Source organism: Haliotis rufescens, unplaced genomic scaffold, assembly GCF_023055435.1.
Source record: "Haliotis rufescens isolate VD_foot unplaced genomic scaffold, xgHalRufe1.0.p SCAF_6, whole genome shotgun sequence".
Taxonomy (NCBI): domain Eukaryota; kingdom Metazoa; phylum Mollusca; class Gastropoda; order Lepetellida; family Haliotidae; genus Haliotis; species Haliotis rufescens.
The window spans coordinates 49711179-49725912 of NW_025964334.1; the positions used below are offsets into that span (position 1 = coordinate 49711179).

At 41.4% G+C, this 14734-nt stretch overlaps 1 protein-coding gene across 1 annotated transcript; it reads left to right on the top strand.

The window, feature by feature from the left end:
- The first annotated feature begins 7484 nt into the window (after nt 1–7484).
- LOC124112146 lies at nt 7485–14101 on the top strand. Its single transcript, XM_046472126.2, has 7 exons — nt 7485–7606; nt 9834–9918; nt 10376–10479; nt 10730–10805; nt 12161–12273; nt 12886–13002; nt 13631–14101. The coding sequence occupies exons 1-7, from the start codon at nt 7573–7575 to the stop codon at nt 13708–13710; spliced, it is 609 nt and encodes a 202-aa protein (XP_046328082.2). The 5' UTR covers nt 7485–7572; the 3' UTR covers nt 13711–14101.
- Nucleotides 14102–14734: the final 633 nt, after the last annotated feature.

Sequence of the window (14734 nt, forward strand, 5' to 3'; positions counted from 1 at the left end):
AATGGATAGAGCGTTTGTTAGGAGAGCGAAAGGCCCATGGTTCGATCCTCTAGCCACGTTATACCAGAAGACATTAAAAGTTGGCACTTGGTACCGCGGGCACAAGTTGACCAGTCGTCAGAGGCGCTGCAATTCGCTGTGCAGAGTTGGTCCCTTGGGCACGCCAGAAACCTATGATCGTAGGTTCGAATCCCGGTTCGACCTGATTATGTTTCTAGGTTTGTCAGCACCATAACCGTGCTTGTGGGTTTCACCAAAGTGTTAGAGGTCTGAGACCCGCATCTCTTTCAGCTTTCTTCCCACATTAATCCGACACGCCGTTATATAAGTGGAATACTGTTCAAAGCGGCATTAAACCCAGTTAGCTAACTAACTTGTTGTTACCCTTCCTGGCTCTCGGCATTAAGGGCATAAAACAAGGACGAGTCGCCTCTAGTCAATGGCAACCATGCTATAAACTACGGCATGGTATCTCAGTGGGCTTGCGTTATAATACGGCCAGAGCCAATGTCCCGCGCAAGCACACGCGTTATATAAGTGAAATGATCTTTCACCCCATCCCTCATTGTATAGTATTGGGCAATTATTAAAACTATAAAAAACGTAAAATCCAGAGATTAAACAGTCTCGGACAGAACATTTCATTAAGCGTAAAAGGCAAAATAGCGTGAAAATAATATAAATGGATCGCTGAAAATCGGCGATGACACCAGGCGTCCGCTAAAAGCATAATCATGTTCTGTCCCTTCGGTAGCACCTGCCACTCGCACAATTTGCACAAAAAAGTATGTATTTGTTGCCGGATGCAGCACAGCAGTACTCCTTGCCATGCGACTACGGCATGTAAACAAACCAGACAATTAAGATATGGGACAAAAAACCAGTATCACGATAGCACAAGCAGTGATTTTGTACTTCTGTCTTCCGTGTACAAGTGTAACCCCGTAATCATGAACAGTGGTGTTAGAAGGAGATGGCGGTGGCGTTATCTGTAATACATAACTCAATCGCTCCCGACAGACAGCGCATTGATGTCAAAATGACCTTCACAGTAGGACAAAGTCCGGGTCTTTATCAGATATAACGCTCAGGCGGTTCCGGATGTGACATGGATGTCAAACTTCCTGTCGTTTATCGATAAACTAAACAAACATTGCAAAACAGCGGCATAACAAAATGAGACGTTTAGAATATTTATGAGTTTTTTTAAAGAAGTTAAATTTGTTCAGTAGGAGATACAGCTCTGAATGAGACCCTCTGTTTTTCTTATTGCTTTAAATCTTTCCTTACGCATGTGGAATATTTAAATAAGAAAGAAGTATTCTGATCTTTAATTTATTGTTTTACGCCCAACTAAACAATATTCCAGCCTCGTTGGGGGCGACGGTGGCCCCGTCGTCTAAGGCGCCGTAATTTGCTGTGCAGAGTTGATTGTGGGTTCAGATCCCGGTTCGCCCCGATTATGTTTCTAGGGTTGTCAGCACCATACCCGTGCTCGTGGGTTTTACCAATGTGGTAAACGTCTAAGACCTGCATAATATGCACTTAATATGGCGACTAAGGTATCATCTTTTTCGCATCACAGCTTCAGGATCAAACCATCTAGGGGGCACGGGTGGCCCAGTCGTCTAAGGCGCCGCGATTCGCTGTGCAGAGTTGCGTCCCTTGGGCACGCAAGAAACCTATGATTGTGGGTTCGAATCCTGGTTCGCCCCGATTATATTTCTAGGGGTGTCAGCACCATTCCCGTGCTCTTGGGTTTCACCAAAGTGGTAAACGTCTAAGACTTGCATCACTTCGGGCTTTCCTCTTACATTAAGCTAACACGCCGTGATATAACTGGAATACTGTTAAAAGAGGCGTTTATACAACCTAATCTGGACCAGGAATCCCCTCGGCAGCATCGTGTCCTTAATGTACTTTGTTCACTGTGATGACAGCCGACGCTTTTTTGTTTGTTTGTTGTTGTTTAACGCCGCAATATACCAGCTATACGGTAGCGGTCTGTAAATAATCGAGTCTGGACCAGACAAACCAGTGATTGACATCAGGAGCATCGATCCACGCAATTGGGATACGATGATATACATCAAAGAAATCAGCAAGCCTGACCACCCGATCCCGTTAGTCGCATTGTCGCCTTTCACGGCAAGCATGGGTTGTTGAAGAATTATTCTACCCCAGATCTTCACGGGTGTACAAGGTGAGAATCGCAACATACGTCAATTTTTTTTTATAAAAATCTTATTAACTTTACGAAGATGTAAGCATTCCAACGCGTAAACAAATTATAATTGACGTATGGCGCAATTCTAACCTTCAAGGTAAGAATTGCACCATACGTCAAATATAATTTGTTTACGCGTAGTAGTATTTACATCTTCGTAAAGTTAATAAGAAAAAGACAATACTAGCTTATTAACTTCGTTTCTTTTGTATAACACATAATGTTTTCAATATTACTCCACCTTATGAAGCTTATCAAGACTCCGTGAACGATGTTTCCTGTTTGAATAATGATGACAAATGAATAAACGAGGTTTCTCGGTCTTTCGATATGAAGTGGTTACTGTGGAGTGAGAAAGATAAAGCTCAAATCAATATTTCTCCTCGGCGATAAAACAATTCACTGATAGCTGGTGCATGGTATCACAACTGATCGAATAAATATCCGGCAAAATGTTCTTTGTAGTGTTAGAAGCAAATGACCGTTAACGTGGATGTGCGTATATAAAGTTGTTGTTTGAAAACAATATGTGAATAACCACAACTCTTTTAAACAAATGTAATTGAAAGAATGAAAACATCATAAATTAAGCTTATTATATGAGGGGTGAAATATCTTATTCAGCGCTGTTTGGAGTGAGCGATGATCAAAATCGTTAGGGTACGACGTCACACCAGCTACGTGTCCGTCATGAATACGAGCACATTAACCAAACGAAGACGCAGCCACGATGTCGTACATTGTTATAACAGTTATAGACCCGTGAAGATGAGGGGTGGAATAGGTCTTCAGCAACCCATGCTTGTCTTGAGCGTAGGCGACTAACGGGATCAGTTGGTCAGGCTTGCTGACTTGATTGAAGCATGTCTTCGATCCAAATTGCGTGGATCGATGCTCATGACATCAATCACTGGATTGTCTCGTCCAGACTCGATAATTTACAGACAACCGTCATATAGCTGGCATATTCCTGAGTGCGGCGTAAAACAACATATCGACCAATATAACAGTTATCCCTTTCTGTGCAGCCGTCAAAGAAGTTGTTGGCGCGTGGTCCCATAGGGCACAGCGCGCAGGTCATAATTCATAAAGAAACGTTGGTCGCAGAAATAGTTGGATGGGTGACCGTGTTCAGCAGACTGACTCTTGAGAGATTCAAAGGCATTGGCCCCACTAAAGCACATGTAGCACATGCAATATCTCATGAGGCAAGTGCATTTTGTTCGAAATATGCATCTGTTCCCCCAGCAGTGAATGGGTACCCGGTAGGGTAGGATAAGACGATGTTAACCTTCTAGCGCCTGGCAGCTTGGGTTGTATACTCCCCAGGCAGTCGAGCAAAAAATTCGAGTGTTATTATTATTATTATTCCTCGTTATGACAAATGTCTTTGTATTTCAATCGACGACAATCATGTCATTGATTTTTACGAAGCCTGACGAATTGTCATGAGACTCAGGTCATGCCATGAAGCAGGTATCATGTACCAGCTCCAGGGTGTGTCTCAGTCTTTCGACACGAAGTAACTATAGAAACCGAAAGATAAAGCCTTACTACCTATAATCTGCCCAACGATAAAACTATTCTGTTCGCACATTCCTGCAGAACTAAACAATTTGGGAATTAGATTAGCAAATATCGGATGGTGTTTACCTGCACCTTAAAAAACTCGAGCCTTTTCATTTTGCCCAATAGTCATTCGCTTTCGTCATTATTATTTCGACTACCACTGCCACTTACGTTCATGTTCAGCAACCCATGCTTGCTGTAAAAGGCGACTGTGCTTGTCGTAAGGGGCGACTAACGGGATCGGGTGGTCAGGCTCGCTGACTTGGTTGATGCATGTCATCAATCCCAATTGTGTGGATCTATGTTCATGATATTAATCACTGGATTGTCTGGTCCAGACTCGATTATTTACAGACCGCCGTCATATAGCTGGAGTATTGCTGAGTGCGGCGTAAAACAACAAACCAACCAACCAACCAACCATTTCCCAGAAGTAAGCAATGGGGACAAGGACTGGCCGCATTGCTGCAATCGCATTCTAAGGATGTTTTACTGCTGAAGTTGTCGACCCACACACCTTGCAAACGGGACAACAAAGGGTGTCAGTATGTTGTCCCGAGGGTACTGTCCAATGACCCTTCCTTGCACAATATTGAGTGGAGTTCGCTCAGTCACAGTGATGCCATCCCACACCATAATCGACCCACCGCCAAATATGTCAGGAGGTTTCTAACTCATCTCAAAAGTTGACACCTGACCAGCGACGAGTACCCCTGTTACTATTTGTTTGACATCAACTTTAAACGGTTTAGAATAAGTTTAGCACAATTTAGATGGAGCTCTCACATACTTAGGAACGAAGTAGGCAAGCATAGAAACATAGCCAGAGAATTGAGAATATGTGAGCAATGTGATTTAGATGTGTTTGAAGATGAGTTTCGTTTTCTGTTAGTTTGTCCAAAATACGACCACCTAAAAGAAAATATATTGATCTGCCATGTTATGTACATCCCACTCTACACAAATTTACAAGGATCATGTCTACAACTGATAAAGATTCTCTAAAAAATCTATCAATGTTCATTTATCATGCTATGTTAATAAGGATATCATGACCTGTAACCACTCCCGAAAACAGAATTGCACTATGGGCCTGAGGCCTTTCAGTATGGAATTCAACTTATCATATCCTATTCTACCCCTGTTACGACGGTGTACACGCAACTGACAATAGGACATTATTGGCTATATGACGATCTGTAAGGGGCGTCACAACAGGTGGCCGTCGAGCATGGCGATGAGCTGCATGAAGACGATTTCTGTTCGTCTGACTCGTAACTACTCCGGTACCCTGATGAAAGTTTGAAGCAATATGATTCGACGTAGAGGCAAGACGCGTTGCCGACGCAGCGTCGCTAGTATATACACGAACAATGAATGGAATCAAGTTAATCACAACTATGTGATGAGCGGAATAAGATTGACAGAAGTAATGGTCAACACAGATTATTCGACCTTCCTTGAAATTGTGTGGCTTTACTGCGTGTGGCACGTGCCAACTATAGGGTGTTTTGCAGTGAGTGAGTTGGGTTTAACGCCGCTTTAACATTATTCCAGTTATATCAAGGCGTGTCAGCTTAATGTGGGAGGAAAGTCCGAATTGATGCAGGTCTAAGACGTTTACCACTTCGGTGAAACCCACGAGCACGGGTATGGTGCTGACAAACATAATCGGGGTGAACCCACAGTCATAGGTTTCTAGCGTGCCCAAGGGACGCAACTCTGCACAACGAATCGCGGGGCCTTAGACGACTGGGCCCCCCGTGCCCCCTGTTTTACAGACATAACGTTCATGCATCGGATGTTTGTCTTTGTCTTAACATCTATATTTCACGGTCCCCTACGTTTTATAAGAGTATATATGGATAGTCTCTTGTCATTGATTCATTGCATTTGTGCTCTCAATTCTATTCGTTGTTTCATCGTATGGATAAATTCAAGTTAACGTGTTTTGTTTTGATTAGATACAAGAGTACTCTGACAGTACTATATATACTCTTCAAAAAAAGAAACTTGACAGATGTAAAACCACTTTTTGCCAAATATCTAAAATAATTACATTAAATGAGAACCAAATAAGTCAAACAGAGAGATGATGTGTCTATAATTCGCGAAAACACATGCAAAGCACATAAAGGTAGCGTTTGGGGATCAATTTTACAGCTTCATCCAAACGCAACCGCCTGTAATAAACGTGCAGCACAGGATCCTGCATTTAGGCATGCAGGCCCCCCTGCTGAATGGGTATAAAAATCCAAATCAACGGCTGCTCATACAGTCCTTATAACGGCAGTAGAGGCGGTGACAGAATGCCAAGACTGAATGCAGCTCAACGGAACAACGCCATTGGGAGATTACAAGCTGGAGCAACTCAGCAAGAAGTGGCCAGGCACTTTGGCGTGTCCAGACAGACAGTCTCCGCACTGTGGACCCGATACAACAACACCGACAGAGTTGACGACAGACCAAGGTCAGGAAGACCAAGGGTGACAACCCAAGCACAAGATCGATACATCCGGCTGCGACACCTCCGAGACCGCACTACCACAGCCACGTCTACAACCACACAGATCCCTGGGGTACGCAGAATATCAGATCAAACGGTACGCAACAAACTGAGGGAGGCTGGACTTTTTGCACGAAGACCTGTTCGACGTCATGTATTGACCCCACGTCTTCTGCTTTGGTGCCAACAGAGGGTTAGATGGCCCGGGCACGTGCAAGAAATGTACTGTTTACTGACGGGTCCCGTTTCCTACTCACACGTGCTGATGGGCGCGCACGTTGTCTACAGACGTCGGGGTGAACGTTACGCCCCCAACTGTGTGCAGCAGGTTGTCCCATTTGGCAGCGGGAGTGTCATGGTATGGGCCGGAATTCATCACGGTGGAAGGACGCCTCTCGTGCATGTGGCAGGTGCATTGACAGGTGTGCGTTACAGAGACTTGATCCTACAGCCTTACGTTCTTCCTCACGTCAACGTTCATGGCGGACAGTTCCAGCAGGACAACGCTCGATCGCATATTGCACGTGTTTGTAAGGACTTCTTACAGCAGAACAACATCCAGACATTACCTTGGCCAGCCCGGACACCAGATTTGTCCCCGATTGAGCATCTGTGGGACGAGTTGGATCGACGCGTTCGCAGAAGGAATCCACCGCCCTAAACACTTCCGGCGCTTCTTGATGCACTTCAGCATGAATGGCAGCACATCCAACAGCGTGTTATTGACAACTTGATTGCATCTATGGGTCGTCAGTGTCAAGCGGTGATTGATGCACGTGGTTGGCACAACCGATACTGACATTTTCTGTACCCCTGTGACATTAACTGTATCGTGTACGTGTGTCTGTCTAGGTGACAATGTTTTGAACATTGTGTACATTGATGTTCAAACAGTGTTTCAATTATGGTTTCTGTGTCCTATTTTGAAACAATCGCATTATATTACAGTTTGAAAGTCAGTGTCAAGTTTCTTTTTTTGAAGTGTATCTATAAAACATTGTCACATCTCCCAATACAATAGTAAGCCAAACAAGTTCTAATCCAGCCTTTTAGTATCATATGCGGTTAAAATTGTGCAAGACACTGGAGACAGGTCACAGTGTTGTAATAACATTTGTATAAGGAAGCAATCGCTATTGGCACAGTTCATACCTGTGTTGCCGACAACAGAGAACGCCATGGCAACATATGCTATAAAGCCCCACGTCACACAGGTAGGGAGGGTGTGTTGCAGTGAGGTCAGACCAGATAACGCCGAGGAGTGGGCAGGATGTGGACGTTGCCGACTTTTCCGCTGCTTTCATGTGAGTCATCAACTATATATTTCGATATATTTTAATTTACATTGTTCCCTTACTTATTATATTTAGCAGTTATTCCCAATTTTAATACTGTTAGTCGCATGTGTTTATTTTTCGTTCTATTTAGATATCATTTAGTATTTAGTATATTAAATTCGAAGATGTCGTTTAAATTACTAATTGTTTCCAAGTACCATGATAAAATATATACCGCATAAATAATGTATTTCCAACAAGATACAAATTATATTTGTTAATCTCAACGTCTCGAGTTCACATAAATCATGAATGAGGTATGTATAAACTTTGTTTCCGAGAGTAAAGAACTCGACCAAAATATGCACATTTATTATTCGTAGTTCGAGACAAGCGTACAGCCAGTATGAAACCATGGTAGTTATTTTGAGAAGACCTTACGCTCTATCTTTCCCTCGGGAATTAATATAACGTCATAGATCTGTGACATTAATTCCCTCAGGGAAAGATTACCCTTTATATTCCGAGTTTCGAGTTGATTATTCTCTTTCTTACCCACAATCAAATATAGTGCAAACATTTCTGAATCTCATCCCTAACCACCTTCAAAATTTCCAGCGGCTGTAACCCAACCCGAAAGCAAAGTATCCCTACGCAATCATAAAAAAGCCAAATTCAAATTTAGTATAGTTGCATCAGTTCAATACATGAACTTTAACAAGTGAAAATTTTAGAAGCCAACATCGGCGAGTTGGAGAATGTTAGCTGAAGCTGGCCACACGTTTTGGCGTAACGTTACATCGGTTCAGTGCCAAGTTTTCACGGATTCGAACACTGAGCAACACCATACATGCATACCAGTGTGAGATGTATGGACGGATCTGGAATATTTATGATCAAGTTGTGCTTAGTTATCCGGAATCAGAATCCAGAATCATACGACGTTGCTTTGCATATTTTGAACCTTGATGGAACTGGTGTTGTTGATGTGAATGTGGAAAATACGCCCGTGTATAGGGACAGCAAGCAACGCCCGTATCACAGTTGATGATGTCTCCTTGTCGTAACAACATCATGACCGTGCGAGTTGTTTGTTGTTTAACGCCGCAGTCAGCAATATTCCAGCTATATGACGGCGGTCTGTAAATAATCAAGTCTGGAACAGACAATCCAGTGATTGATATCATGAGCATCAATCCACGCATTTGGGATCGATGACATGCATCAACCAAGTCAGCGAGCCTGACCACCCGATCCCGTTAGTCGCCTTTTACGACAAGCATAGTCACCTTTTACGGCAAGCATGGGTTGCTGAAGACCTATTCTACCCCGGAGTCTTCACGGGCCTGAGCGTGCGAGGATGTGGAGGAAGTGACAGACATGTTAGCTGACATATATTTGTGGTTGACGGTATGATTGGTTTGACTAAAACATTTTATTCACAAAAAGTGAATGGGATAAGGTACTCCAACTTGGGACACCTTCTCCCAGATATTTACACAATTGATTTATAACTTGTACTATACACTATAGGAAAGATAAGTGAACAGTGAGAACAATACAGTTTACATAAATATCTTTGTATTACGGATATAAGTCATTACATATTTGAATAATTTAATTTTATCTTGTTCTGGTAAATCCCCATTTCCATTGAATATCAAATTGAGATCAGTTGGTGCATTTGCGGCTGTACTGCTTATTTTTCGAAGTAAAGTGTCAAGTTGAAAAAAAAGAATTATAATATTATGTATATTCACACTTTCTACCACATAAACATTTTGCTGTGTCTTTAATTCCCAGTCGACATAAATCATAGCTAGGCCAATACCCAAAATTGAATAACATACAATAAAATAAGATATGACAAGTTTACTATTGTAATAAGAAAGCACAGGGTGGTCCTTAACTTGTTTTTAGCAGTATAGTAACATCACCCAGTTCATTTGTTTGAAGATCCGGGGTAGAATAGGTCTTCAGCAACCCATTCTTGCCGTAAATGGCGAATATGTTTGTCGCAAGAAGAAGCGACTAAAGGGATCGGGTGGTCAGGCTCGCTGACTTTGTTGAAGCATGTTATCAATCCAAATTGCGTGGATCGATGCTCATGATATCAATCACTGGATTGTATGGTCCAGACTCGATTATTAACAGACCGCCGCCATATAGCTGGAATATTGCTGAGTGCGGCGTTAAACAACAAAAATAAATCATCTTATGCTTTCGGCTATGGTTTTGTCTCTTTAATTTACAGGCATCTTGACAGCTACGTTTATCAGGTTTGCGGCTGCTACTTGTGCTACCTGTCCATACAATGCGACAGTTGATGCCGATTGCTCGTAAGTACACTACGTCCTCCCTTTTCCCTTTTCGTTAATTGTAGAAGCCTATCTTAAGAAAATATATACTGTTATTTGCTGTTTATTGATTGTGGATATTAATTGAATACGGGCCGGTCATCTGTCGTTTGCCATTCTTGCAAAACACATGTTGCAAGAAAACATATCGTTTTCATACAGTCCAATGAATGGTGTTGCAATATACATGCCACAAACAAAACGTACATGACTGTATGAGGACGAAAACATGGTAAGAAGGATGGACTATTTAATGACATGAAACTTGTGTTGACTTCAAGAAAAACCTTTGGAGCACTGTCCGAAAACAGCGGTATAATGTTATTCAACTGGTCTCGATTTCTAGTACATCGTTGTAATTGTAAATATTTGCATCTCACATGTACGTTAAAATACAATATATCTATATACGACTGTGTATGTATCTTGTTAACTGCAGAGACCTGAAAACCTACCTGGGGTGCCTTGAGACTGCCTCGGGAACAGGAGCTTCGTGTAACCTGTCAGCAGCTGATGCCTTGGAGATCAAAAACGCTAATTGCAGTAAGCAGCAGTTATGACACGGAACTTTCAGATTACTGCATTCGAGTACAATCAACATCATACCATCCCACTCCGCCCCAATGTGGGAATTTGGTCACTTTGCTTAATGCGCGTATTGTACGGCCTAAGGCATGGGACGTTTCGTATAATATGAATCACTGGCGTTTGTCTGGTCTTGACACTGTTAAGTACATGCCACCATCATTACCAGAACAGTGCAGCATTAAAACACAAACAAACATTGTTTCAGCCGCTGTATTGCCCCAGGCATGCAGTTGCCAAAAGGACTTATGGGGGACAAACGGGACTGATCACGAGAAATGCAGGTAAAGGTTTGTTATACTTTGGTGTAATGCAGCTTACACATACAGGTTATTAATTTCTAAATAATAGCGACTGCACCCTTCCATATTAATAACAAATCTCTGCCACCAACAGAGTCGATTGTTCAATTCGGATTATATCAAGAGCATGTGTTTATGGAAAACTTTCAAATAGTGATGATACCAGTTGTTACAAGTTCAAGTAAACACATCTATGAATGAGTTATTGATTGATTTATTTAGTGAGTGAGTGAGTGAGTGAGTTTGGTTTTACGCCGCTTTTAGCAATATTCCAGCAATATCACGACGGGGGACACCAGAAATGGGCTTCACACATTGTACCCATGTCGGGAATCGAACCCGGGTCTTCGGCGTGACGAGCGAACGCTTTAACCACTAGGCTACCCGACCGCCCCTATTGATTTATTTATGAATGATGTCAACCTAATTAGTTTTTGCATTATTGCTCTCAGTCGTTAGTTTATTATGTAATCAATAACTTAAAAAACATATTTTACAAATTGACTGAAGATCTGACGACAAATCCATGACCGCCCAGTCTAAGTGAAGAATACTCGGCTCCTTGAGCCAATCAGATGTCAGCTTTCAAAAACGTTCAGTTAATGTTTTTCCCACCTAGTTTCGCGAATGTCGATTTTTACACAAGGAAACCGACACAGATCAGACATATTTCTTCGATAGTGCTTCGTTTTGTTTTCAAATGCCATGGTGCTCTGAAACGACAGGATCATTAAAATATATAATGATGCAGCGTTTATAATTCTTAACCGGAACAGGACAATAAAGTTAATTTCAGGGATACAAAAATCAGACATGCTGGTAAGAATGCTTCCTGAATTGAGAAGCATCGCAGCTGAGTGTCCTATTTGAAAGTTCTCCTGACGTGACCTTCTATGGTCGTGTCCTCGGTACAATAAATTGTATTGCAGTAAAGGATCGGATTTTAAGGAAATTGATATTTTATTATTCTTTCTCATGTTCTTAAGAACCATTTGTTAATGTATTACATGACTAGTAAAGTTCTCCAATCATCCTATTTTATTTGCTTGCAAGAGTCCAATACAATTTCAGAATTTAGATCAATTGTAATTGTGTAAGGGCACTAACGAACTACACTGCATGTCTGAGCGTCAACTACAGACTCCGATTTGCGGTGATCCCTACATATAATGTTCACCGCCATTTTGCCCTTTACACCGACAGTTTTGGCAGATAATCGAGACTGGTTATATTTATTCTTTAGCTTTGACGTTTTAGTTTTACATGTCTAGTATCAGGCTCCAATTATCATATATTAGTTACAGTCAAATATAATTTCAATGAAACATTTGTTTCAGTTCACTGACGACCTACATTGCATGTCTCCACGTTACCGTTAACGACACATGTACGCCTGGGTTCAACATTTCAACTCTTGTTGCCAATGCTGACTCGAGATATGCAGCTTGCAGTAAGTACCATAGAGTTGTATTCCTATGTACGTGTGAATAAGCGTAGCTCTTACCCTATTAGTCTCACACTTAACACAAGTAAATGGTGATGTTTGTTCGGACACAAAGCAACGGCAGCTCTACAAACGTGATAGCACATTTCTATTACTGGAACGGGAGTGGTGAATATAGAATATCCAGAAAGAGATGATTAACCTTTATTTGACATTCCAGGTGACCCATGCAAAGGTAACTAGAGCCTTGGGACGTTTTGTTTTAAAGACATATTATTTGCCATGTTATTTATTCAAACCGGAAATATCGTTAGAAATCCCGAATTGCGTGTCATTCTTATGAATGGAAACGACGGTCATTTCGAAAGCTGGTCAGAAAATGTGTGAGCATGTTCACCCATTGAAATTATTCTGTGACCTCTACAATGTCTGAGTCCGCATGGAATGAGACAAATTGAGATGTGGATCAAACTGATTAGAATTTTTGGATGCAGAATCAAAAACCTCGCCAGCTAAAGTGTTGAGATCGCTTGAAGGGTCTCATGCGAGATCATCTGACGGAATGTGTTAAGTAAGTGTACGGAAAGAATCATTATATTTCTGACTATTTCATACCAGGTCCATGTGCCACCTTCGACTGTCATGACAAGGGGAAATGCATGGCTGACAAAAAGGACAAAACAAAGGGAGCGTGTGTCTGTGACAACGGGTTTACGGGAGACCATTGTGAAAATGGTAAGCAGTATAGATCCTTGTTCATTTTTACTAATGTTATGAAAGCACTGTGTTTATATACTCTATTTTATAACATATAAAGTTACCATTAGATTGAGCATGTGTTTAAGAGATTTCTTTAACGGCTACAGACCCGTGAAAATCCGGGGTAGAATAGGTCTTCAGCAACCCATACATGCTGTAAAAGGCGACTTTGCTTGTCGTAAGAGGCGACTAACGGGATCGGTCACGTGGTTAGGCTCGCTGACTTGGTTGATGCATGTCATCGATCCCAATTCCGTGGATCGATGCTCATGATATTAATCACTGGTTTGTCTTGTCCAAACTCGATTATTTACAGAACGCCGTTATATAGTTGGAATATTTCTGAGTGCGGCGTTAAACAACAAACCAACCAATTTAACGGCTACAGGAAAAGTATTGTATCTATACAAGCAACAATTGATTCGATCTTACTATACTATGAGTGTGTATAATTGTAACGTTGCAATTATCACTTGCGTCCTGATCGAGGGTGTTGAACGAAAGGCCTAAATAAGGCAATGTCCGTGACTTTAGTCAAAGCATGGTCCCCGATTCACAACTGACTTTCAGGTGTGTATATATTTGTTTCATGCATTTATAACAGGTGCGCCAAAGGAAATCTCTCTGTTGTCACTCCTGGCTACTCTCCTGGCTGCCAACATATTCAGGATGACCCTGACATGAAGTGAACTAATAGAGTTGAACGTTTCTTGGCTACTTGCAAACTTCTGAAATTACAATTACAGACATGCTATCTGTGTATCTATATATTGCCGGTTTTTGAATGTGACATGTCTATACACAATTTTTAAAAGTCGACTTGTGAATGAATTTCTAACATACCAGTACAGCGCTGTTGATGATCTGACTTAAACAGTACAAATGTGATGTATTGTCCTGAAGGGTATACTGAAATATTGTAGTGATGAATGAAGCTGATGACGTGGCCTTTGTGTAGGTCACTGAATAAAGTGGATGTTATCTACCCTTTTGAACAATGGTGAGTTACATGACGAATTATTAATGACTGTATCACTCGTTTCGTTAATAAACACCCCTTTGCTGAACAAAACAAGTTGTTATCTATTTGGTGATGAAATAATGTATTCCATAGAGATAAATGACTGTATTATTCGCCAATGTGATGATGCAGGCAACTTAGGAGTCATTTTGATACTACAATGAGCATGGAGAAACACATCCATAACATCTGCAAAACTTATTATTATCATGCAGCAAACATTAGCCACATTAGAAAGTGTACTATATATTTCGAAATTGAAAGTGAGTGATATTTTCATTGCAGTGAACATAACAATTGATATTTCTCTGCAGTGAACATAACACTTTCACGGAACTATTGCAAGAGTGACCTCCCCTCAAATTGTCTCCCTTTATCGTAAGTGTCTGGCATGTTCACAAACTCTTGATATCTTTTTAACGTTCCACATTGATAAGGCAAAATAATGACAGATGCCATTGACAGAGTTGATATCACTCCGTGGCGTTTGTTGTTCTCTTGAAAATGTTCCGTTATAAACTGCAAATGTCCCACATACCTCGTCAATCGAGACCTTTCGTTTGCAAAGCGCCATTTTTGCGATTTGAACAGCGTGTATTATTTTGCTTCTAACAGCGGTCTCGAAGTTTTCGAGAATATTTTTTGTTAAAGTTAATTACTTTGTATATATTCATATCTATATGTATG